This window comes from Mytilus edulis, chromosome 5, assembly GCF_963676685.1.
Source record: "Mytilus edulis chromosome 5, xbMytEdul2.2, whole genome shotgun sequence".
Classification (NCBI taxonomy): Eukaryota; Metazoa; Mollusca; class Bivalvia; order Mytilida; family Mytilidae; genus Mytilus; species Mytilus edulis.
In genome coordinates, this window is record NC_092348.1 from 71610575 (window position 1) to 71638536 (window position 27962).

General features: G+C 30.8%; 1 protein-coding gene across 2 annotated transcripts in view; it reads right to left on the minus strand.

The window, feature by feature from the left end:
• Positions 1-13398, minus strand: part of LOC139524374 (titin-like) — a 28797-nt gene extending 15399 nt beyond the window's left edge. The window contains exons 1-3 of one of the 2 annotated variants that reach the window (XM_071319140.1): positions 13293-13398; positions 4519-4953; positions 813-1109 (exon numbers count right to left, since the gene is read on the minus strand). In XM_071319140.1, coding sequence (XP_071175241.1) covers positions 813-1109; positions 4519-4953; positions 13293-13347 — 787 coding nt within the window. In that variant the 5' untranslated portion in view covers positions 13348-13398. Of the gene's footprint in view, positions 1-812; positions 1110-4512; positions 4954-13292 lie in introns of both variants that reach the window. The other variant, XM_071319139.1, reaches the window with a different exon arrangement.
• Positions 13399-27962: the final 14564 nt, after the last annotated feature.

The window sequence follows — 27962 nt, forward strand, 5'->3', positions numbered from 1 at the left end:
TTCATCAACATAAAACTCATCTGTGACATTCGAAAAAAAAAGGAAAAAGGTCAAATGATTATTGAAGTTGAAGATCATTGAATATCAAAAATCCCGAGCGGTTTATAATTTAGTCAAATACAGCCAAGAGAAATCTATTCCTGGCGAGCAGATAATTACAAACTCTTCAATATTCAGCACTTTTACTCTAAAAGAAAGATTGAAGTACAATCTTATAAATATCTAGTACTTTATTCTCAAAGGAAAGAGAGAAATACGAACTATTCAACATATAGTAATTTAACACCAATAGAAAGAGAGAATTGTAAACACGTTGCACATTGAGTATTTGTAATCAAAAGAGGAGAGATCATGCAAAGATTGTAAACTTTGTTCTTTCATTATATTTATTCAAATTGAACGTACAAGATGTTGAACATCTAGCCAGTTTATTCTTAACAAATGAAATTAAAACGTTATAGATTTATGTGTCCAAAGCACTTCTCTGGATTTACCTTCATCGGGAACGCTCAAAGCCGAATATGTGAAAGTCAATGATCTATAAGAATAGAAACAGAAAGAAATAGTAGTTCACTCTTGATTATTTTATCCCAAAGAATGGACAGAATTAAAAATGTTTTAGTCTCTTAATTATTTATTAGTTCTATATGAATAAAGAAGAAATAAACAGTTTAATGGTGTACTGTATATCAGTGAAAAGAAACGTTTATTGAAACTTTTGAAATCATAGATAAAGAAAAAACAGAATGCATAACAGATAAGATCAATACAATGTAATTTGTTTTCATCAAACAATGAATATAGTGCATTACCATTCACAGTAACTAATCCAGAACCAGTCTGTTCAAATTTATTGTACTTGTCCTTAATACCATTACTGGCTATACACACATATTCTCCAGTATCCTGATATATTAACAACTCTGGAGCATCAGGTAACCTCAAAGTTTTATTTCCGTTAAACTCTCGTATAAGCTCTCCATATTTGGACCTGTGTTGCCATTTGTGGTAGGTATAATTGTCTGGCTTACCACTAGGATAACATGTTACTATTCTGATATCATCATTCTGTGTATATGTAGGACTGCTCACTGTAATATCTGGAGCATCTGTAATCATATAATAACAATTACTAATAGGAAGAACAATTTCACTTTCAACAAAAAATGATTGAAAAGAGGTACTATAGGCTATGTATGATCCGTTAATATTTTCTAATATACCAAAGGAACAAAGTTAGTTGTAAGTTTCCGTTCTTATCATAATATTGTTATTGATAGTTTGTTATCAATTTATTCACTCAATTGTTTTTAATTATTTATTTTTCCCTCCATAAATACAACGAAATATTAGGAAAGAAAGACATAAAAATATCTGGAACAGATTAACCATTGCCCATATGGAAATAAGATATCTAGTGATAGGTTTACTAGGAACAATGTAGGAATTTTTGCCATTTGAAACGGCGTATTTTTATGTATCATGAGAAGGAGGTAATTGTGTTGAATTTGATGTAACGTTTGTTTTTCCATCTCCAAGCAACCAATATATTAAATCAATTAGGCGGTTTCCTGTTGATGTACAAGATATAACAAGTGGTATGGTCTTCTCCGTTTAACTGAGTCACTAACAAATAATACAAATCATGTAAAATTAACTAACTGTGTTTGTACCAATATCAAAATGATTCCTACTAAAAAGGGACTTTACAATTTCAAAAGTCTCTCTTTCTATATTCTATATTAACTTCTAAAATCTGTTAATGTCACGTGAGCTATTAAAAAACTCAATGTTGATCAAGAGAACCGATGAAGTCATATACCTTATTGTGACTTGGTAGCGTCATGGTTGTGAATATATGTTTCGACCGTATAAACTGTTCCTTTCTTAATAATTTAATTTTATAGGTAACACGTCTTCCGATTGGAGAATTTCGTTCTTCAGTTCATAGACATTATTTTGTCATGTGACCGTGACGTCATCAACGTTTTCCCCTCATGATTCAGTCCTCAAAAATGGAATTTAGAATTTCATTTTAAGGACTGATTATGACAAAACTTGATTAGTATGCTTGAAATAACTAGTATTGCATAGGGAAAACATTCATATTCAGTTTACTCAAAATAAAAGTCTAGTTTAGGTGTGTTAACACCAAATCATACTACTCGTTGCAAACCAAAAAGAGTCGATTTTTTTTTAATGTACAGGTGTAGGCAATTAATCTTCCTTTTCATTTGGATTAAAAATTTCTGAGTTATAAACTTTACTCATGCCAAGTATGACATGACAAGGACTAATAGTGTATAATGACGTTTTCATGACGTTTATATTATCACAGTTAAATTTCTATAAATAGAATAGATTTGTTTTATAGAAGACACTTACAAATTTGGATTAAGTTTGTTGATGGTGTTTTTCATTAATGTATTTTCTAATCATGACAATAATATAAAAATGAAATTATTTTTGTAATGGTGTTATTATATGTATTGTGTAACCATGTAAGCTTTTCTTTCTGTGCATTTAGTATATTTAGTTGCTTTAAACAAACGAAACATAAAAATGAAATAGCTAATTAATCATTTATTTTATCAAATCATTTATTATACGGTAGCCAGAAAGCAACGACAACCCCTGATTTATTGGTTTCTTGATTTCATATTCCATAAAAAAATCATGTGTATTTCAGGTGAAGATTTTTGGTGTAGTTTTCAAAAGATATGAACATTTTTTTATACATAAAGTATAACCCATTCACATGTTGTGCGCCGCTCCAAGGTCAGAAAGTGTCAGAAGTAGTTGTGTGTTACAATGAAATTATATTGTTATTACACGTGTTATGAGAACTTGAATTTAATTTAGATTATGCAGAGGATATGCATAAAATAACAATAAACTATATTCTGTTCATATTTTGAACGACAAATTATTTTATTTCAACCTGCGTGACATTTACATGCTTATCAACTGATTTACGTCAAACGCGCGATGATTCTACGTCAGAATTCATGTTAACCTAACCATGTGCCTGTTAGGGTAAGGATTCGGTCCCGGTATTAAAAATATTTCAATCCCTTATTAGTGGATTGAATAAGGATAAACAAGAATGTGTCACAAGTACACGGATGCTCCATCCGCACTATCATTTTCTATGTTCAGTGGACCGTTAAAATGGGATGAAATCTCTAATTCGGCATTAAATTAGAATATCATATCATAGGAAACATGTTTACTGTGTTTTAAATTGATTGGACTTCAACTTCGTAAAAACACTACCACGACCAATACCCTTAACCTGAAGCGGGACAGACGGACGAGCGATCGGACGGACGGACGAACGAACGGATGGCCGAACGAAGCCACAGACCAGAAAATGCCCAAAAATGGGGCATAATAAAATCGTATATTAAAAAAACAAAAAACAATGATAAATGAGTTTGTTAAATTTGATATATGTCGTTTGGTGTTCTTTATTACATATTTGTTTGTTTTGATATTGATTAAGATTATAACACAATGTTTACTGCTGTACCGCTATTTTTGACATTTTTACCTATTATGTCTGTGTGTTTTGTTCGTTGATGGAATTTGTTGCGACAGTTTCAATCCACCAGAAAATGTCTGTACCAAGTATAGAATATGACAGTTGTTATCCTTTCGTTTAAATTTGCTTGCGTTTTTGATTTTGCCATTTGATAAAGGACTTTCCGTTATGAATTTCTCGGAGTTCTGTATTTTTTTTATTTTTTTCTAATATTTCCGTATATTTGATTTTTTCTTGTAATATTTATTCACAGCTTAAACTCAAATCAATGTATTTCTTTACATTCGTATAGACAACTGTTTAATGCTAAAGACTGTATGTTTCCCTCGAGATAACATTTGAAATATTTTTGTCGTTGTGCACATGTATCTTTGACGCAGACTCCTTGTCTCATTGTATATGTATGATAATTATTGATCTTACAGTAATATTTCTGAAAATAAACTATTTAAATTTTTTATTGGAATTTTCCAAACGTACTCACATTGCAGAAATGTGACAACGACGGAATCTAGGATCGCTATGTCCCGCTTTGTTGACAAAAGTCGAAAGCTTTACAAAAAGCGACTGCTGGAGATAAAATATTTTTATATTTATGCCAGCCATTATCATCATTATATCTTGGATTTATCTGAGTATACAGCATGTCAGTACTTAATTTTTGTATATATATATATATATCACATAGTTAGAAAACGTGATGTTGATTATTTAGAGTATCATAATAATGAGGTCTTGTGATTCTTTTCAGATATTTCTTTAAAGAAAGATCAAATAATGTCTTACTGAACTCAGTTACAACTGCAGCATTTTCCTTCTAAGTACAAAAAAATATATAGCAGTCTTCATATACATTGAATTACATATACATTGAATTACATATACATTGAATTACATTGACATATGACTATTTATTAACTTTCCTGATGCATTTTACAATGATTAACTTTTATATTAAATCAACAGACTCTTACGTGTTAATGTAACAGTGCCAGTTTTCTCTTTGTCGAGGACCTTGGAAGTAGTTGTAATTCCCGTAATTTTGCAACGATATGTTCCTTCATCTGATAATTTAACTTGATGAGCTGGTATGTCAAACTCTAAACCAGACGAAGAAGTAACTGGTTCCACATATTCCCTCAAAACAGAGGCACGATTTCCCCATTCACTCTGCTGATGCCAGATGGTTTGATTACGCCAATTTGCGGTATTTGGTGATGAGGTATCCATTAAAACTGTTACTATGTCCTTATATGTTCCAGAAGAAGTATTTTTGGAAAGAATAACAGTATTTATAGATTTCCACAAGTTAGAACTTTGGAGATTACATGCAAATTTCAGTTTTTCATGTTCATATTTGGCATTTTTTGTAGTAACAATGGAAACATCTTGTGACAATGTCAAATCACCTGAAAAAAACAAAACATTGATCATTCATTTTTTTTTTAACTATATGTAACATACAAATACAAATTATTTTCAATTCTATGTATTTATGAACAGTTTCATACAATTACTTTAAATTAAGATCGAAATGGTATAACTGAATGAATGCAATAATTATACATGTAACACAGAAACAAAGACATGTTCACTTGGAATGCTTCAGAAAAAATAAAGGAAGCATAGTTTTCAAAGGTAAAAAAGAAAGAGACGGATAATGACATTGAAACTCATAAGTCGAAAATAAACTTACAATGCTATCGAGAGACACAATGATATTTCGATAACATGAAAAAACCCAACAAGGGACTGCAATACGCAAAAAAAAGGGATAGACGAACCTTACGAAAAAAAAAACTCGAAAAAAGCAGGGGAGTATTCAGATATTTTTGTGCTCGACAACCACCGAGTCTAAGTCAATTAGGTTGAACGAGGAAGGAAAACATTGCAAATAGTGAAATACAATTATTTAAGATGAAGAGATTTAATCGAATTCTTAATCACCGGACATGATATGTAGATAATTTTTTCTCGGAGTTTAGTATTTTTGTGATTTTACTTTTTAGATATTACTATTTCAACTATTTTTTTACAAATAAAAGATGTAATATTTGGATCATAATTGTCTTAAAATTCAATGAAATAATATAAAATGGGGAATTATGAACATCAAAAGAATTTAAATTGATTGTACGCTTGTCATCTCTTAATTGTATTCATTCATTCCATTTTATCTTTAAAGTGTTGTATTTGAAATAAATCGATTGTTGTGCACTTGATATGGTTGATCATTAAATTTTTCCTGCAACTTGTCTTCACGCGTCATGCGTTTTTTTTTCTCGTTCAATTCCTGAGAAACAAAACCCCAGAAGAAATATGGAAGTAAAACATGTAAAAGGAGAGGACGTCATTTGAAAATATATATAAAACTTGCCATTATTAGCTTATATACATGTAACTAAATCATCCTCAGTGTCCGCACTAAAATTGTATATATTTAAATACACATTTGGTTTTAATTCAAAGTTTGAAACAACACAATCACAATATACGACTTAAGTTTCTTTTTTAATTTTTGCATTAAGAATATGCATTCATTGTCTTTGTCCATTTGAGGACGACAAATGCAAATAAAGGTATTCATCATGTTCATTGAAAATATTTAATGCAGTCTGAGCGCACGCAAAAAGTAGGATAAACGTGCAATGCTTCTTTGAGTATGTGTATTTATACATGTCGTTTACCTCCAACTGTACTTTATTCAAGTCTATTGGTTTAGTTGAGCTACTGTTTAAATGGGATTGCATATAGGATAACATTCATAAAGTTTATCCATAAAAAAAATTACATATTTGAGGAAAATGAATCCTAACAAAAGTTGGTATTATTTTGCTCTTTTCATATTTTTTACATGTTGAACAATATGATTAGTAAGATATAATCATCTAATAGTCCATTCTGTAAAATATTGAACAGGTCAATACGAAGAAGATGGGTTTCTTTTTCCAATTCCTCTTGTATGGAACAATCAAAAATCTATTGTTGAAGGACAGTGATTATAAAACAAAATTGTAGACAATGCCCAACTGGATAATTTTGGGCTCAGAACTCTTTCAAAGATAAATTAGGTACATCTTGCTTTAATTTTTATTTTTTTCTAATAATTATAAATGAGGTTCAAGGTGTCAATAAATTAGTTTTTATTGAAAATTGAAAAGAACATTCAGTATGATAAATTGCTTTAACACATGGCTGAAAAAGTGATAGAGCCGATTCTTACTTCTTGAATCATTGGCAACCTTTGATTCGATATGTATGATATATGAAATGTCTTTATTGTACACAACATATAGAAATAAAAATTATGTAGATAAAACACATGAGCGAAAAGGTAAGACAATAATGCAAAAATTAACTATAGCACAAAAACGCAATGACGGGATTTCTAAGTACTGAACCACGTCAAATGGACACTATCAAAACAGTAAAAAGCAATTCATAAAGACAATAAAAGAACACTATAACACGTAATTAAGATTTTAAACAACGTTTATACATTGATCCTATACTTCAACATCATTGTTTGTTATTTTAGAAGTTAATATGGAATTGTTATCAACAAAGCGTTCTTCTATGGTGACGCCAATCAGATTCTAAAAAGATCACGGTTATATTTTTTTATCAAATGATCATTATTAAATTATTAGCCATGTTAAAGTTTAATTCAATTTTAAAATTTGTTTATACCATTTCTAACCAAGAAAAATATACTCTGTAAATAAGGTGTGATCAATGTGGACCAACATATTAAATGTGCAAAATTGAAAGTGCCGCTAGACAAAACAATTTTCTGCTGTGTAGGAGCTACAATCATTCTTTCTAATATGCTACCTATTTAATCTGACGGTTTCATTTAGTTAGATATTGGAGGCTCGCGGGTATAAGATTTTCACAAAAAAATTTAACATTTATTTTACATTACAAATTTTATTTTTTACCTTTAGTAGTTGTGACTTCATCATATTTTACAAAAATCATTAAAAAAAATCAATTCCTGTTGGCCCCATGTGACTTTTAAAATGTTGATATCATTGAAAATGCTCCAAATTATCTCCCTTTGGTGCAAAAATGCCCTTTTTTGGCATTAAAATTGAAATGTCTTTTTTAACTCATCGGTGACCTATATTTTTATTGTTGTTTTCGAAGAAGCTGTACATAAAAATAATTGTAAAATTTAAGCGATTTCTGTAATTTCGTTATTTTTTTATTTCGATATTACCGCTATTTCTGCTATTAGTTCAACAGAAAAAAGGGACATTAACAAAAATGTATGCTTCTTTCGAAGGCAGATTGTAAGCGTAAATGAACGGTGACCCCATTATTTTATTTTAATTTTTTATTAGGTATAAGATAAAGTTCATTTATAGAAAAATATAACGAAATCCTAAATTAAACAAAAAAAATTGATTTAGACCCGCGAGCCCCCTTAATCGTGTTATTTCACACGACGACAGTGCCATGTCGACATATTTAGATAAATTATTTTGAAAGTTAACCGTACAGTCGTCGTTGCCTTTACTCACAAATGCTGTATGATCAGCAGAAACAACAAAACCTCTCATTGTCAAAGCGAGAAAACTACAACATGAGCCTGGTTGTTATCTAAATGATTACTGTTTTTACCTTATTTTAAAATGTTGATATAAACTGCGTCGATTGCATGATAATATTAGTAATCATATTTTTTACATTTTAAAAACTCTTCCTACTGTTAAATTTTTTTTCATTTTAAATAGAAAAAAAAACAAGTGTCAAGTGTACGATGTTGAACAAAAAGAAAATCGGACTAAAGAAGCCAAGATCTTGTAATTCAATGGTTATCTATCATCTGTTTTTCGTTAACAGAAAAATATTAATCGGGACGTTGGTTTTCTCGTTTCATTGTTTGATGTTTGTCATGCCGGGGGCTATTATAGCTTACAATACGGTAAGGAATATTCCCATTTTTGAAGTTTGCAATTTGCAGAATAGAAATGGACATTCAAACTCATAATTTGAAAACAAACTGACAACAATGTAAGAATAATTACTAAAAGGTATTGCCATTTTCATTAACAATTGATATCTGTTAATTGTTTAACCCTAAATAATAGTCGACTGCAGTTTATGAATGCTCAAACATCTAAACCCCTATTTGAATATACTAACATAGAGAGAAAAACATGAGGAAATAGCATTAACTGCAAACGAAGTTGTCATGGTTAGCATCTCCTGCGTTGCGTGATTGCGTGCATCATCATCCATGCTACTGCATGATGAAGTATATAGCAGAATCAGATTTTCAAAAGAATCTGATCTTACCTGAAGGCATAACCAAATTCATAAACATCGGTCCAATAAATTTTCTAATCGAAAAACTTGACGGAGTATGACATTTTGAATTGAAACACGCCTTTCATAACACTGGACTCTGGTACTTGGTTGTCTAATTAGCCACATCTCCTTATTTTATATTCAGATCTCATACGAGTTTATTATCAAACCAAAACAGGTACCTGTTATCAGAAGAGTCATATTAGAAGTGGGACATTCAAAGACGTATCGTATCCATTTCTGATACGTTGACGTATCCAAACATATATATTTATCTTACTTCCTATTGATGAATAAAATTGAAATAAATTCATAAAACACATTTAAATCGAACAAGTTGTTATTGTTGGCAAATGTTTTTGTAGGATCAATGAAAGTAGTTTCTTAATTCTAACAGTATTGAAGACTTGCTCATTTTAATAGGTCACTAGTCTAAATTTAAAACGTAAAGATAGTCGGTAAGATAAATTCGTTACATACTTCGCTCTCAACCCATATGGAATTACTGACCCCATGTATACCGTATTTGGTCACTATCACACTATGTAACTAATATTCGCTCTCACCCCATATATACCGTATTAGGTCAGTAGCACACTATGTAACTTATAATATTGGTTATTTTTCAATTGATTGTTTACGTGCTAAAGGTTCCACTAAAGTCAAAATATAGGACACTTCATAAACATCTAAACTTTGCCTGTCTTTTTCAAATTATAATGAATAAAATCCTTAACTATGGGATGATATGTTCGTTTTAAATATAATTAACATATACACACTATGTAAATTGTAAATAAACTTGAAATTGTTATGTGGTGGCCGAACCGGTTCTTGTGGGGGGAGGGGAGTACAAGCTAATGCTGATTTTTCAGAAAATGTATTGATTTACGAGTTTCTATTAATTTAAAGTGTCTAGGTGAACGAATATCTAAAGTACAATAGAGAAGTTGGACAACTATGCCATTGAAACATATTTATGTGACAAAACAACAATAGCCTGTACTTCATTACATGTAACAGTATCTTACTTCCTATTGATGTATAAAATTGAAATAAATTCATAAAACACATTTAAATCTAACAAGTTGTTATTGTTGGTATCTGTTTTTGTAGGATCAATGAAAGTAGTTTCTTAATTCTAACAGTATTGAAGACTTGATCATTTTGAAAGGTCACTAGTCTAAATTTAAAACGTAAAGATAGTCGGTAAGATAAATTCGTTACATACTTCGCTCTCAACCCATGTGGAATTACTGACCCCATGTATACCGTATTTGGTCACTAGCACACTATGTAACTAATATTCGCTCTCACCCCATATGGTATTTATTGACCCCATCTATACCGTATTAGTTCACTAGCACACTATGTAACTTATAATATTGGTTATTTTTCAATTGATTGTTTACGTGCTAAATGTCCCACTAAAGTCAAAATATAGGACACTTCATAAACATCTAAACTTTGCCTGTATTTTTCAAATTATAATGAATAAAATCCTTAACTATGGGATGATATGTTCGTTTTAAATATAATTAACATATACACACTGTGTAAATTGTAAATAAACTTGAAATTTTTATGAGGTGGCCGAACCGGTTCTTGTGTGGTCGGGGGGGGGGGGGGGGGGCAGTACAAGCTAATGCTGATTTTTCAGAAAATGTTTTGATTTGCGAGTTTCTATTAATTTAATGTGTCTAGGTGAACGAATATCTAAGGTACAATAGAGAAATTGGACAAATATGCCATTGAAACATATTTATGTGACAAAACAACAGTAGCCTGTACTGCATTACATGTAACAGTATTCGTCCATACCAATTTTAATCAAATAAAGTCGTTTTGCAGGCTTCTAGATATTTTGGAAAATTTAGTGTTCACCCCAAAAACAAGTTTGGCCACTCATAACAATTTCATGTGTATTTACAATTTACACAATGTGTATATTTTAAGTATATTTAAATGAACATATGTTCCCATTGTTTAGGTCTTTATTCATTATAGGAAAGGTCGATGCAAAATTTTGATCTCTTTCAATTTTGATATATAAATTGTTCGTTTAATAATGTTGAATAATTATATTTTTTGCCCTAAAAGTGATGTTTCTACTTTATTTACAGTACCTATAATACAATTAAAAACCAATTGTTCAGAGAACAGTTGAAGGTCTTTCCACCAAAAACAATGTATTTTAATATGAAAGTTGTAAAATTAAGTTTAAAATGTCATTTCAGTCGTCAAATGATAGCTTACTGTACGCTTATTCCAAAAATATATGGTTTATAATGCAATAGTTTTTAAATAAGGGAGATAATTTGTTACTTACGGTTTGAAAAATGTTACTTCCGATAATATTTGAATATTTAATTGACACTGATTCAAAAAATATTTGGTTCTATATATTTTTATATTTATAAAGTACAAAAAATAGCTACTTCCGGTTTACACAAGGTCACTTCCGGTTGTTTTTTCAAGGTTAAATGGTTTGATACCTTTTGCCAAAAGTCTCATGGCTTTATCATGTATACATATGAGATAAAAGCAAAGGTCAAAATCTAGAACGTCAAATTAAGATATGACCTTGAGATCAATTTCAAGGTCATAAACCAAGGACCTGAAATCAAAAGACCATAGGTCTTAATTATATTTGGATTATGAGTTATATCACCATACGCATATTTTTAAATGCAAGAGGGGAGAAAACTCCCTTTTACGTTCAACGTACCCTTGCTATCAAAATTTACGTGTTACGATATGTCCCAACTAACAATTTACAAAAAATAATTTGTCGATATCTTATACGGTTACTGGAAATGAGTGTAAATAAGCCAAATTCAAAAATTAGAATATGACCTTGACCTTGGACCTTGACCTAATTTTCATTTTTTTGGACCAAGGACCTCAAATCAAATGATCCTAGGTCTCTATTACTTATGGTTTACAAGATAGAAATGCATATCACTTATATCAAATGCATAAGGGGAAATAACTCTCATATGGAGGGTTCATATTGCTTGGTCAAAATAGGACAAATCATGCGAAGGATATAACGAGCAATTTTGTAAAATAAATTTGACGTAATCTTTTACGGTTGCGAAGGAGTAGTGGACACAAGGAAAACAGTGTTTTGGGAGATAACTCCTACAAAGAAAAGTATTCGGTTACGCAGGGAAAATTTCAAAAGCGCATAAACTGTTCGATATCATGTACCAAATATCTAAGCGACATATTTCGAAACAAACATTTATCGCAAGAACAAAATTAGGCGGAAGAAGAAAAAAAATAATCAGAAGAAAAACTATAGTTCTTTCCACAGAAAAAGTGGAAAGACCTAATTATAAACACATTGCATGGACGACAACAGAAGCTAACATTTTTAACACATATAACAATCACGGGATTTTCGTGTCAATCTATATACTTGGACATATTTTAAAACTTGCTATTTACATCATTTGAACTACCCAGGCGTGAAGTTGAATAATAAACCTAATAAAGTTAACGTTAACACTATGCATACACGTACTTTAAATTTGCTTATAAAAGGGAATGGAATCATCCACATCATATGAGTCGAATTGATTACTGATACCAATAAAAATAAGTTTATAAATTAGCAGGCAATCCTTTTGTCAAACCTTCATGGGTGCGCTCGACTATAGTGACTTAATACGAGTTTTGTTTTCTAATGGTTGTTAATGAATTTTTGTAAACAATAAACGCTAGCTCATCAAAGTCATGTATTTAGTTTTGATGTTATATTTGTTATTCTCATCGGATTTTGTCTAGTGCTTAGTTCGTTTCTGTGTGTGTAACATTTTAATGGTGTTTCGTTGTTCTCCTCTTATATTTAATGCGTTTCCCTCAGTTTTAGTAACCCGGATTTGTTATTGTCTATCGAATTATGAGTTTCGAACAGCGGTATACTACTGTTGCCTTTATTTAACTATATTTGCCACAATGTCCATATTTTCTGAACGAAGTTTCCCCTGTATAGATGCACAATATGGCAGATCTCTATTATACCTTTGCTGTTTTGATTTGTATTGCACTTCGAAAAGTTCGTAATACACATGACTACAGAAGGACTCATCAATTTCAAATTCACGACGGAGAAGTGGCGATGGTTTAAATATCGAATGTTTAGATATAAAAAAGTATTCATAAATTGAAAACATTCATGTAATGAAAAGAGTGTTTTAATAGGTATCAAAGACAGAAAGATATCTAACATAGAAAAACACACATTTAAACATGACAATAATCTATTAAACAATAACACATAGATATCTTCAGATACATCAACGTATCAGAAACGAATACTACACGTCTTTAAATGTTTCACTTATATTAAGATCGTCGTCCGGATGGTACGATAGAAAAGACGAAAATTACAAAAAAAGGATAAATATGTTCAAAAGTTACTTACGGAATACAGCAAGGTTAAAAATTAAACAAATCGACAAATACATATACACCGCCATGCAGCTAACCCTGTACTTCCTGGTAGGATCTATATTTATATTAATGTCGTTTTTAAATTCTGTGTCACCATAACAACGTAAATAAACTTGGCGATTTAAAAAGATATGCATAACGATATTTGATGGTATCATCAATTCAAATAAAGTTTTAAATAGATTTAAACACTATTTTTATATTGCATTTCCGTTTCTGTTAAAACAAAAGACATACATATGGAAGCCGGAATGTGTCTAGGGGAACTTTCCTTTTCCTTTTATTCTTACTCGTTATAAGGGTACGGCTTCCGTACATTAACAAAGATATTTCAATTTTATAAATTCAATATGTAAAATCCAGCCGACTACACTCAACTCGATATTAAGAAGCTCTTTGTCGGAAGTAATGAAAATAAACATTGTATATGATGGTACATCATGTCTAATACAACTACTATGTACCACCAATTCCAGTCACTATGTGAATCATTTACAATACATTAATTTTCGTTTTCTTTTCTGTTCCCTATTTTATTTTTTATAGGGGGCGGTGATATTCTTTTGGCCCAACAATTTGAGTAACGCTATAAATCACTATTGTTAGACCCAAATTTACAATGTACAGATGTCAACCATTATCAATTTGCACATGATTAATACAGACGCCATTAATTGGTTTTTATGACTAGGGCATGATATATAATGTTGGTCTAGATTTATTGCACTTGTTGATATAGGTTCATTTAAAAAATGTATACGGAGAAAGAGAAGGTATGATGAAGACTTCAAAAATTAAAAAGTATTATAAATCTACCAAATAAAAACCTTCAGATATTAATAAGGCAGTCTGTCGAAATTCAGTCTTAATCATTTTTAAGTGTGTATAACATACTGTCATTAGGGCTTGAAACGTCTCAAACTTTGTGCAAAAAGGCCAAATTATTAACTAGTGTTATCGTGAGATCGTGTCATCATTATTTTACATACGAGTAACAGCTTTATCCATAAAGATTTGTTGCTTCAAATTGTATTATTCAAAGATATATTTTTTTTTTAATTTGACAAATATATTTGTGGGTTCACTATGCACCAAATGGCCTTTTTGGGTCAAAGACTTAAATGTCGTCATGCTGTAACGGCAATGTGAAATTGTACTTGTCCTTTATGCACCAAAATATACATGAACATCTAATACTTTACAGGATCATCTAAGTGCGATTTTTATATCCGAATTAAAACATGTTGATATTTGAATTCTTATTTATACTGCACTCGTTCCATTTGGCAAAATGTGTTGAATGTATATTTCCATGTCATATACAGTCACTGACGCGATATCATTTTTCCTCGTGAATATTCAAATAGAAGTTGCCGAAACTTTTTTTAAGTATTCATACGACCTCTTCAACCTGTTCCTGTTTCCAAAGTATACAACGAATCGTGGAACGACTCAAACTTGTTTCTTTTACAATTTGTGGACAAAAATATTTCGCTTGTTAATATTTTTGTTCAAAACCTATGAATCGTTATGTTTTATGCGTATTGTTGATATATTAGTATATACTCAAACGAGTTCGGTTAACATTATTTGAGGTTTCAACAGGTAATGTGCATTTCATTGTCAGCCTGATATGAGGCCTTTTTAAATGAGGATTTTCCCCAATATTTAAATTAAATAAATATCATTAACACATTAAACAACAATTAAAAATGTTTTTTTTCTAGATTGCAGTATTAAGACAATAAAAGTGCATTGACCTGAAATATCAACGATATAAGGTTTCGGCCCGAAACGGGAAAACTCGGCAAAGCCTCATATTTACCGTTTCTAAGCCTCATCCATATATCGTTGATATGGCTAGTCAATGCATTATTATTTTCTATGTACACTACACATATTTGTTCTGTATATATACTTAAAAGTTATTACACCAGGGTTTTCGATATCACAATTTAGTCAAAACATCTACTAAATTTTATCATCGGTACAAGGACATCATTTGTAAATATAATGCAACATGCAGACATGATATACATTCAGGTAGTTCACATCCAATTATTTATGGTAATATTTTTCATAAGGCACAAAAATGTCGGCATTTATCTCAAAAGCGAACAAGACCTTTAAACAGACTGATTAAGAAGGGATATGGTTACGATACTTTTGTCAGGTTATTAAAGATTTCATATTTTAGCTTTAATATAAGGGATGGCAACGAGTACTCGAGTACTCGGGTACTCGATCGGAAGACCTAGTACTCGAGTACAGTTTTAGTACTCGGATACTCGTTTGCCTGTTATACATCTTGAGATATGTTCTCTTCACATTTCCACTCACTTTAGTTCCGTTGAAATATCACATTCCTAATACTAAATAAAACCAATTAAGAGCATAAATATGTTTATCATGAGGCTTCTATTTGTTATAGTAGTACCAGCAAAGTTCTTTTCTTCCGCGGGAATGTTTTCATGTGCACTACTTGTAACAAAAAAAAATGGAAAGTCAAACAGTCTTTCGTCTGCAATTATTGACCATATCATATTTCTAAACAAGAACAAAATCAGAGTGACCTGCGATAAACCATACGCAACTGATTGGGGACATTTTTAACTTTCACACTTTCATGGATTCATAATTAACTCATCACAAACCGTAAAACTTATCTTTGTTTGTTAATCAAGACTTCTATGTAAACGTGTTTGGTATGCGATTTACATTTAAATTAATCTAATTACACAGTATTTGAAATTTAACTATAATTGTTTATTTTACATTTAAAAGATAGGCGAAATATTGAGAGCGACATTCAAACTCAAATGTCGAAAATAAACTGACAAAGAGAATCAGAAAAACGATGGTGCCAAATAAAACCAAACAAAACAGAACAAGTAAGACTGTGCAGCACGAAAAAGCACAAGTAATTTGAAGTCCAATATTCTTGTTGACAAATTAACGGACAAGTCGTATCATAAAAAATTGCAACTCCTCAGGAACAGATGATACATATATTGTATACTGTGTCGGACTTTATATTCAAATATTTTTGATTTTATTGAAATTTGGTTCATGAACACGTACACAAACAATGATTGGTATTATGATAGGTTATGTGTAGAAACAGCGGTCGGTAATTCATTGTTAAATTGACACAAACAAAAAACAGAGGAGCAAGCTATGTTTGTAGTACGTTTGACTTATGTTTATGAAAGGTAATAACAAAAACACTGCATCCCACCTTAAATCTAAACTTTTCAATAGACGTTTAAGATTCATCCGAGTACTCGCGACTACTCGAGTATCTTGACCGAGTATCCGAGTATTAAATTTCAGATCTTTTGACATCCCTATTTAATATTGATTCACTTAATATTCGTTCTTTGCATTTGGAAAAAAACACATTTATTCTTAACTCAGTTGTTGGCATGATACGGTTTATGTTCTTCTTATATGTTTTATGATGGTATAATGCTTAACCCCTAACTGGAGGGATTGTGCCTGATATGTATATGATGAAGAATTCATGTATCATTTTCATTTTGTTTAGTTTCTTTTGTTATCTATTTGACATCGGACTCGGACTTCTTTTAAACTGAGTTTTACTGTGCGTAATATTGTGTAATTGGTTTTTTTTCTACATTAGCTAGAGGTATAGGGGGAGGGTTGAGATCTCAAAAACTTGTTAAACCCTGCCGCATTTTTGCGCCTGTCCAAAGTCAGGAGCCTCTGGCCTTTGTTAGTCTTGAATGATTTTTAATTTTGATTTCTTTTATATTTTTCGGAGTTTAGTATGACGTCCTTTATTACTGAACTATTATACATTCTTGTTTAGAGGCCAGCTGAACCTCGAATCAAGGTGTGGGATTTTCTCGCTGCATTAAACACCCATGTGTGACCTTCAGCGGTTATCTGCTTTTTGGTCGGGTTTTTTTTTATGTCTCTTTGACACATTCCCCATTTCCATTCTCAATTTCATTATCATAAATACCAGGTTTGAAATTTTGTTTTCACGCCAGACGCACGTTTCGTCTACAAAAGACTTATCAGTGACGCTCAAATCAATCTTTTTCAATTGATAGCCTCGTAAAGTATTGTAAGTTGTGAACTATTGCATGCTAATATAAATATTGTATGGTAATTTGTTGCTAATCCGAGCGGACTTCATAAGTATGGCTTACTTTTGTCAATTCAATTTTACTTTCAGTAAATAAACTATGTTTAAACTAAACAAAAAACAAAGAAAAAAGGTCAAATAAAGTACGACGTTGATGAACACTGAGGACCAAACATTCCTAAAAGTTTTGCCAAATACAGCTAAGGTAATATGCCTGAAGTAGAAAAGCCTAAGTATTCTAAAGATTCAAAAATTAAAACAGTTAATTTATAATTATGACCATATTAATGATTAGTCATTTATCTGAATGAAGACTTCATTTCATGTTAATGAGTTTCTATTTGTTGAGCTGCGTGATTTGTATTTTGATATTCATTAGTATACGTGCCTCCTTATGGACATATGTACCAAGAGTAACAGTTACAGATTCTTATACATCTTTGGATTTTTAAATTATCCGTTCATAAAATTAAAATTTAATAACAAACTGATTTCAACTTTTTCAGACAACGTTGAGCTAAGATGAATTTGGCTTTCAAATATTCGGATTTGAGTGTTCCTGATGAAAAACTCTTCAAAAGCATTCAAGTTATAAATTCAGAAAACGCCTTACATTACTGTTGATTGCCTTCACTGTACCTCTTAAGATAATATAACACAATTTATTTGAAATTCAATCCATTTCAATATGAAAAAAGTTAAGTTCTCAAAAAAATGGAATTGATGCAAGCATTATCAGCAACATTGGGTCAAAACAATCAAGCCTCTGATTACACGTCGACCTTTTTTTGTGTGTGTTAAAAACACCTTATGAATGATCGACAAAAGCCGTTGTTGAATATCTATCATCTCTTCAAGATAATTGTAGATAATGTGTTTCTGTTTTTGTTGAACAAAGGTACAAATGATATTGTCTGTGTATGTTAATCGTACTACTACGAGTGTCCTGTAACATGCTTAGACATAAATCAGCACTGAAGTAATTCCACATTGAAATAATTGTCATTTGATAATGTTGAGATTTTTGTGAATCATAAGTCCTTTGTAGATTTAATGAAAATTTCATTGAACATCAAATCTGAGGACTTGCCTTGTTTGTAATTACTAAAAATAAGCTCCGTAAAATTCATTACAAACAACAGTACATTACCGGCTCATCTGCATGCTGTACAAAGGAATTTTTCGTTAGATTGACATAAATACAGGGAAAATGTTTACTTGCGCAGTGGTTCTAACCATATGTGGATTCTAAAATATTGCGAAGAACAATTTTAAATCTCAATCCTTCCCTGAAATTTAGAATTCAGAACTTCTGATTATTTTTACCAATGAGAAATTGAAAATCGTCTACAAGAAATAATCCACAATGCTTTTCTATAAACAAGTGATAGCCTACGCTATAAACTTATTACTTTTGGATACCATACGGCATATTTTGTTAAAAAGGAACAAAAAGCTACAAAGAGGAACAAGTGGTCAGTATACCGGTGTTTTAAATTGACAACATATTTGTTGGTAGAATTTTTTCTTCAATTGTCGGAATCTTATGGGAATGACGTGTGAACTTCTGTTTGTCGACCTCTTCTTATTTGCATATGGATCGGAGTTTCTTCAGGAACCAAGAAAACCAATGAATCATTGAATTTCAAATTCAGAAATTGATTATGTTCGTTCCATTCTTGATTCAAACTTGTTTTATAGGGTTTCTTTGATATATCCTTCTGAACTAGAAATAGATGAAACAAAAAACACAGCTTCTTTTGCCTAATGCTTATGTTAATAACTCGAATTTGACATTAGCGGTCATCACATTACCAGAAGCTATGACAAATAAGATGAATTTCCACCTCAGTAGCAATATAAAAAAGTCACCTGCATATCAGCTACACATGTCAATATTCAAGAGCTTGCATATGCTCCTCAGACTTTATTAAACGTCACCAGTGTCTGAGCAGAAAGTTGATGAACCAGGGGTATGTCAAAGAAGGGTCTAAACTTTTTTCTTAAAGAAATCATTGGATATTGCCACTTGATTTTATATTTTCTTTGGATTTCGGATTTTTTTTAAAGTGTTTTCGCTTGAAGTATAGCCTAAACATGCAATTTATTATTCTCAAAGTACCAAGAAGTCAGATCCTGATAGTCTACATGGTGAAGAGCCATCATATTCAACTCTATTGATCTTGATGAGGGATTTGATAAAGGACAATACAAAGACGACATATTTCTGTTTCTGATAGACAATCATCACCGTCAAACTATCATCCATTTTCTACATCATGAAATGCCTGTATCAACTAAGGAATATGACACTTGTTTTCCGTTTGTTTCGTGTGTTTAAGATTTTTATTTGCCATTTGATAAGAGACTTTCCGTTTGAACTTTCCTTTGAGTTTGGTATTGTTGTTATTTCACTTTTTTCCTCTAAAGCAGAGCCAAGTGACTGAGCTCGTCAATATTCAAATTATAAGGATCACAATATTTTTGTTTAGTAAAATCAAAGTTCAAGTATATGAGCAAACAATAAATTTGTCATGTTATTCAATTGCGTAACCTTCATTAGAAAATAAGGAGCTGTAAAACGATAGCCAGGGAAACATATGTTGACAGAGTCAAACTGATATCATTGTCAGGCGGGCTTAAACCTGCATTTGGAGTCGTCTACAAAAAATGTATGTGTATATTGTGTAAAGGTTGGCAAAATTTACAGGATTGGTGTAAGTGTTAAAATTTGCTTAATTAGAACTTTGTTTGGTAATTCGCAATCATTCTACAACTTCTTCTTGCCTGATAAAAATTCTCAAACAATTGAATCAAATTGGGAAATTTATTTTTTGATGATATTCTTGTATTTTGTATTCACCATCTTTTTTTTATCGTGAACCTTTCTGGAACGTTCGGTAATCTGAATATTTAATTTATGCAGAAATGTTGATTTTAATTTTATTTTTTTTAATACCATTAATGAAGTGTTATCATGGTTTTTGTTTTAAAGTCATTTGTTTAAATTGCAAAGCAATAACTTGTTTCTTAATTCACTGCAAATAAATATGTTTAAACTAAATTCCAAATCATTCGAAGTGTGATAGTTCATATTTAGACAATTCGAGCCATATTCCGACATGACACGTGTTCCTAGTACTCCAATACTGATAGCTGTCAAACCTGTATGAATAGAACAAAAAGAGAGTTTAAAATGTAACATGTGTAAAGAAGAAATTTGCAAAAAACAAACGCTACAATGTTAGCTAAAGAGAAATAAACGTGAAAAACAAAACGTATCTGTAAAAAAAATTATTTTTAAATCACAAAAAATACAAGGCTTATAACTTCGTTAGGCTGGCGCGTTTTGTCATCACTGTTGCTCGAATGATTTCACCTAAAAGGCCGAATTAAGTACGAAGTCGAAGAGCAAACTTGTTTGATATTTTGCTGTAAGTTGAATTTATTTGTAACGATATATATGCTCTGTGCATACATTGTCCTTGCTTTATAGTATGCAAATGCGAAGTCAATTAGAGACAGATAACCGCCAGGAAGTCACGTTTTACTTAAACGGCGAACTCGTTTCCTGAGTACCTTAGATGGGAATATCCTGTAGCAAATCTACCATCCAATCTAAATACAAAACCAGAACCATGAAGAAATTCTTATAATAATGTTCTTGATGCTGATTGGTTTGAAGGAGTTGAGATTAAGAATAAAAAAAATCTGGTCTTGGTAAGTCTTGTATGATTTTAGTTCATTTATATGTTTTGGAGTTTAACGTGACGTCCATTTACACTGAGCTAGAACACAATTTTATTTAGTAGCCAGCTGAGTACCACATCCGGGTGCGTGAATTTCATGTTGCTTTGAAGACCCATTGGTGGCCTTCGACTGTTGTCTGCTCTGGTGTCGGGTTGTTGTCTATTTGACAAATTTCCCATTTCCATTCTCAATTTTAAAGATATATGTATTTCAGTTGCTATACTTTTTTTGTTTGTTATATTGTATATTACACACTTTTACTTTATATGAATTTAAATACGTTATGAACTTACTAATTTAAAAAAAGGTAAAACACATTTTCGATGGATAGAGAAAATTAGTATTCTGAAAAAATAATTGTTATCCTTCAACAATTTAATCTTTCATATGTGCAGAAATCTATATATTGTTGGCCTTATTTAAACAATATAGGTTAACCAACAAAAATAAAATGTAACTAGCAATCTTTGAGAAGAAAGTAAACATATACATATTAAACAATACCCCGCTTTGAAGCTAGAAATGCTTTTAGCACTTCATTTTACTAAGGGGTATGGAATCTTATTTAATAAATGAATGTGATTTGCATTAAGCAAATGGCGAATAGTAGCTCATTACATGTACATTGTGTACTTGAGCTTTCAGTACAGGCAAACCACGATTTTGTGAAACTACTTCTTTTCCCTGCAGTATTCTCAGAAAACATTCTCAGCTCATATGTCTCTCCTTTCTGTAAGTTTGTTACTTTATATTCTCTTCGTCTCTTTTGTTCAATTATACCTTCTTCAACAACTGATACTGTAGTCCACTCATAAGACCCTTGGACTTTATATTGTATGTACAATTGTTGTCCATGTCCGCCATCAGATTTTGAATCCCATTGCATTGTAATACTAGTAGTGGATGTTGTTATCTTACTAAAATTACCGGGAGTCTCTGGTACACCTACATAATGAATGTTTTAACATATATGCTTATAGTTCTTGTGTAAAGCAATGTAATAAACAAAATGTAGAATCTCTAACTAAGGTAACATTAAATTGCATAAGCGAAGAAAGAAAAAAAGAAAAATCACAAAAATACTGAACTCTGACGAAAATTCAAAACGGAAAATCCCTAACCAAATGTCATTTTCAAAACGCTCAAACACATTAAACGAATGGATATCAGCTGTCAAGTGCCTGACTTGGTAAAAGCATTTTCTTGTGTAGAACATGATGAATTAAACTGGTTTAAAACTTAAAAGGTATTCAAATGTTCTGTTGGTCAATTTGATATTCCCAAACTGGTTACTGTTTCATATGTGTTTTTCTTTTAGCTCAGTCACCTGAAAAAAATTAAAGGAATAGTCAAGCTATACATTTATACATCAGCTTTTTTGCTTGAAAATGTTTAAAATTAATTTTGTTAAATAAGATGAATTTGATTATTATATACATGTATTCAAGTACACATATTTGAAGTTTAATATAATTTTTTAGAGGATTTCACATTCAGGACTTCATTTACATTTGTAGTGGGAGATTAAAACCCTTTTTGCATATCTGGAGTACATGGTCTCATTAATTTTTGTGTGAGTGTTATCTGTGTTTTAATTTTTTCTCAAATTGAGCTGACACTGGTCATCTTATAATGTTTAACAGTTCAATTGTTATGCATTCTTATTCTGATTTTCATTATGTATGTACTGCTGTAGTAATGTCTAGTAAATATACTGGATTTAAGATTTCACATACTTTATCTTATATGGTACTTTATCTAATTAAAGATAAACATGTAAAAATGTACTTTAAGACATACTGGTACTCACTTTTGAATTTTCATATTAATGCAGTAGGTTAACTTCAAAATCAAGTTCATCCATTTCTCTAATTATATTCTCCTCTACATGTAACTCTGTCATCTGATGTATCTTTTATCTGTTTAAAGAAATAACAGATTATAAGGTGATCAATTATTCTTTGAATTGAATTTGGAAAGTTATATTTAAAATCAAATTAGTTATTTTCTTATCTTAAGAACCCGTGGAAAATATATAATGATCTTTTAGCATTACTACATTAAAACATAGAAAACTTATTCAACCTTTCAAAGTTACAAGACTTTTTTGTATGATTAATTCAATTTTTTATAAAATGGACAGGTTAATGTATCAAATATCTAAATGAACACTTTAGAGCAGAAAGGTAAATTGTGATTTACTTATTACTAAACAAGTTTACTTGATATATTTGAGTCAAATAAACCTTATATGCTCATCATGATCATACATGTACATGTACAAATGTATCTAAATACTGATGACAAGATCTCAAAATACGCTATTTTTTTTTTCAGTTTTGTACTGAATGTTTTGTGTATCATGTATATCATTTGTCTAGATTTAGTTTCTAAGCACACGAAGGACAATAAACAACAAATTTATGAAACAAAGGTATTGCCGTCCCAAAAGATCCCATCTAAATAGTGGATTAAGAATCTACTTACCTTAAGATTTGATATACAATTTTTATTTTTCTAAATAAATATATATACAATAACCACTTTACAATATATGTGTCTTTTATATGTCATAAGGTCATGTAAAATATAGATACATTGTATATGTAGCCATCAAAATTACAGAAAATTTAAATTTGACTCTCATAATTTAAAAAGCAACAATTTGCTCCTGCTTTTTAACAAATTAAGTTTATTGTTTACATGTATATCTGACATAAACATATATGACTATCTTGATAACTGTAGGAATGTCTTTACTTTTATAAGTTGTGACTTGGATGGAGAGTTGTATCATTGACACTCATTCCACATCTTTTTATACATGTATCTATTCTACATGACATATACAAATGTATTCATTTGTAGTTGCTTACATGTACATTTATTTTGGTACATGTACATATTAATGATAAACATAATAAATAAGGTGACAGACATGTATGGTCTGTTGTGTATATTGAGGATAGTTGTACATGTGATTTTCTCATTGGCAATCATCATAATCATACCACATCTTCTTTTTTTTGTAACTTTTGAGTCTGATAGTTTTATTTTTTTTTATTTTATATTATTTATCCTATTCAAATAATGATTGAACATGATGAATAAAATTATATAAAATTGCATTCAGCACAGATCATACATTTGCAGATAACAATTTCACATTGTAACTAAACATATGGGGGAAAGGGGGATGTATTGAAATTATTGAACAGGCCTCATGATTGTCAGTTGGGAAAACATTGTAATTGGTAAATGACTTCTAGTTTTCAAGATAAAGCAGCATCAAACAACAATGTGTCTGGAAAATTCACACAATAATTTGATTTTAATTCCATTTAAAAGACATTTTGAAAAGTATGTTTAGTAAAATTAATTTAATCTTCTGAGTGCTTTGATCTTGGACTTTTTATACTAGTATAATAGTCCCAGCTTTGATTGATGCCTTTTTCTATCAATTTATCCCAGAAGTAATTTCAAACTTCCATAATTTAAACTATTACATGTTCCAACTGGTATAACTGTCGCAAAGAATTCTTTTATACACTATAACTATCATCTGCTTCAAAGTGATCCGCCTTTCCAGTTTTCAAGATTCCCAAAATTATGGCATTTAGATCTTTCTTTGCCTTTGGTGTCCATGATCATGATGATATACCATGTTTTAAGTTGGGAGCTGTATGATTTTCAGCTGAATCATCAAAAACTACTCACGGATGGCTTTAAATTCCTCATATTCCACATTTCCAGCAAATAATAAAATAATTTCAGTCTTTTTCGGAGGTATGAATTTGTAACTGCCTCTAACAATGTGTCTAGGAATTGATCACCCGTACATGTATGCAACAATCTCCTGATGAGGGAAATAAGTTTCCCAACACCACAAAATTATATACTTTTGTTAAATCGTATCAAAATGTTCAATTATGTATAAAAATATGCAACAGAAGTTCATTTTACAATCAAAACATTACCAGCTGATTACAACCTTTATCGGTTTTTAAATTGAAGAGCATCACTTTTGGTATGTCTTAACACCAAAAAGTCGGAAATAAACTGCTGTTTTCGGACAGTTTACTGCATTAGAACATTTACATATCAACAGATACCAGAGATGTTAATATCATTTCCTGCTGTATTCATGGTCATCTTTTAGAATATATATCAATTGTTATATTGTAGGCTGTTTTTGTTGAGAAATTAATACTCGTATTTCCCTAAATAAGAAGTCTTAACTGTAAAATAAAATTAATTTTTTTATACATAATAACCCAATATGACTTTTAAAAACGTCATTTCCCAACAAAACAAGGTGCATACAATACACAAACACATTTATCCCCAAAAAGGTTGTTGAACAAAATTTCTAAGTTTTGCCTGGTTTTCTCTGGCATTGCCTCTTTTAAAAGAACTTAAGAACTGTGTAAAAAACTCCGGGGAAAAAATGACCTGAAAGATCTTAAGATTTGTTATGTTACAGTACATGATTTTCGGTTTTTATATTCATTTAAAGAAAGCTACATTTTAACAAGTAAAGAGGTACAGATCACACATTACTAACGTAGAAATGTGTTTACTTATAATAGAGTCACTAGAACCCATACATTTTTTGATAATAAGTTTAAAGACAGCCATCGTATTTTATTTCAGTTAATACTGAGAAAACAATCATAATTTTATGTCATTTAAAACTGCGGAGACAGTCTTGACCATGCTTGGGGACTTGAGTTCTCCAAATGATTGTCTTATTATCGCTGATGAAAGAACAACAAGCTATCCACTTTAAATATAAACATTGTACAACATGATTCTTAACTTACATGCAACATTTAGCATTTGAGAAGTCTCGACACTATCTCCATGTACAGACGTAACCTCGTTATTGGCGCCACAAATCAGGTTTCTACCATTATGTGTCCTATCTAGACTTAATTTTAATGTAGATGTAACAGTATATGTGTCAGTTACTGGATCATGAGTAGGTGGTAATTGTGATGCATTTGTTGGAATATTAGATTTGTCATCACCCAAGTAACCAGTATATTAAAGCCATTGGTCGGCTTCCCGTTGATGTGGAAGATATCACGAGTGGTATGGTCTCCTCTGTTTTTACGAAGTTAGAGCTGAATGTAGGAGGGTAACAATAATAATTTGATTGCATCATCACAAAAATTTGGGACAAAATTGAATAGCCAGTAAATAATTTTTAACTTTTGATTTGAAAACGCAGTGATAACAAAAAACTATTTAATGAAACTATTTTCCCTGTGAATTTCGTGAATCTTTTTGAGATTCTGACCATTTACGTTCATTGGTTTCGTATAAACATTTGTTCATAGCTGGAGAATGTTGCCTTAAAGATTTCATTTTTTGTGTATGTGTGCTGCTGGTGTTGAATTGACGCAAACTCAATATTTCTATTTTATAACCGTATTATGTTTATTCAGCTCACAAGAAGTTACTTTAAGCTATAAGTGGACAACTTCATCAACATTCATTTGATTTACTCACATTTCAGATAGATTCTCGATGTATTATTCAGATAAGAAATCTCATCAAAACCAGCCGAACATGTTACATTCTGACCATCGTAAGATCTGTTTACTGATGATAGTGTATACTGTACAGATTGCTTTGCTACTGTAACAACAGATTTTGATATCAGTAACTTCACATCAGGTGCAGAATCTCCACCTACTGCAGAACATCTTATCACCAAATCTCGTCCCTCTATACCATTTAGTTTTTTGTCCAGCCCGACATTTTCTATTCTCACACTTGTTGAGAAATTGGCTGAAACATAAGTTATAGTTAATGATATTTCGAATTATACTTTCAAGCTTAAAATATTTATGATCATTGGATACAGGTTATATCCCAAAACACAGCTAACATTTTGTTAAAAAAAATGTTAATTTAACATACACAAATATACATGTATATGGTGCCAAATTTTGTGACGTATTTAAAAAAAAACACAACTTAATACACTATGTATAAGAACATTTATATACAAAAATATACGTATAGCCTATTTAACCTTGTAAATAATTTCTTAAACGTTTTACACAGATAGAGGAAAGTCACGTTAAAAATAATTACATCTTAGATTAAAAAAGATATATATATATATCGACTATAAAATATTATAAAATGATCAAAGTTGAGTACAAATTTGATAAATATAAGCAAAACAAAAAGATAATAGGAAAATTTTTCTGTTCTATGCATATTAAATTCATGTCATTATTACCAAAAGTAATACTGGATACTTGGACAATTCATAATTTCAATATTTTTGTTTATCATATATCAAGATCTTCAAAGTCTTCAATTAGTTTATGCATCCATTGAAATGATTGTATCGTACATCGTCATAAAATGAGCATTCTGTTAAAATGTGTGTTTTTAGCCATATTTAATGACTCTACCGTTCAAAACTTTATACCTCCCTATTTTGATAACATAGATCCACCTATAATTTCATACACATACAAAAAAAAACAGCAGAAGTTTAATGTTTAATTATACGTCGGTTACATCAGACGTGAATATGATAATAATACTCCCTTAACTTGAAACTGTGAATCGTCGAAGTTTAGATATGTTCCCTATTGTCATGTTATTACAGGGGACCTCAATATCGTCAGGACAGAGAGGTTCAAACCTTTTTGAAAAAAGGACCAAAATATCGTCCTCCATCTAAATTTAATTGGAAAGAGTGTTCTCAGGTCACCAAAGATGTTCTTTCGTCGTTTTGTAAAAAGTGGTGTA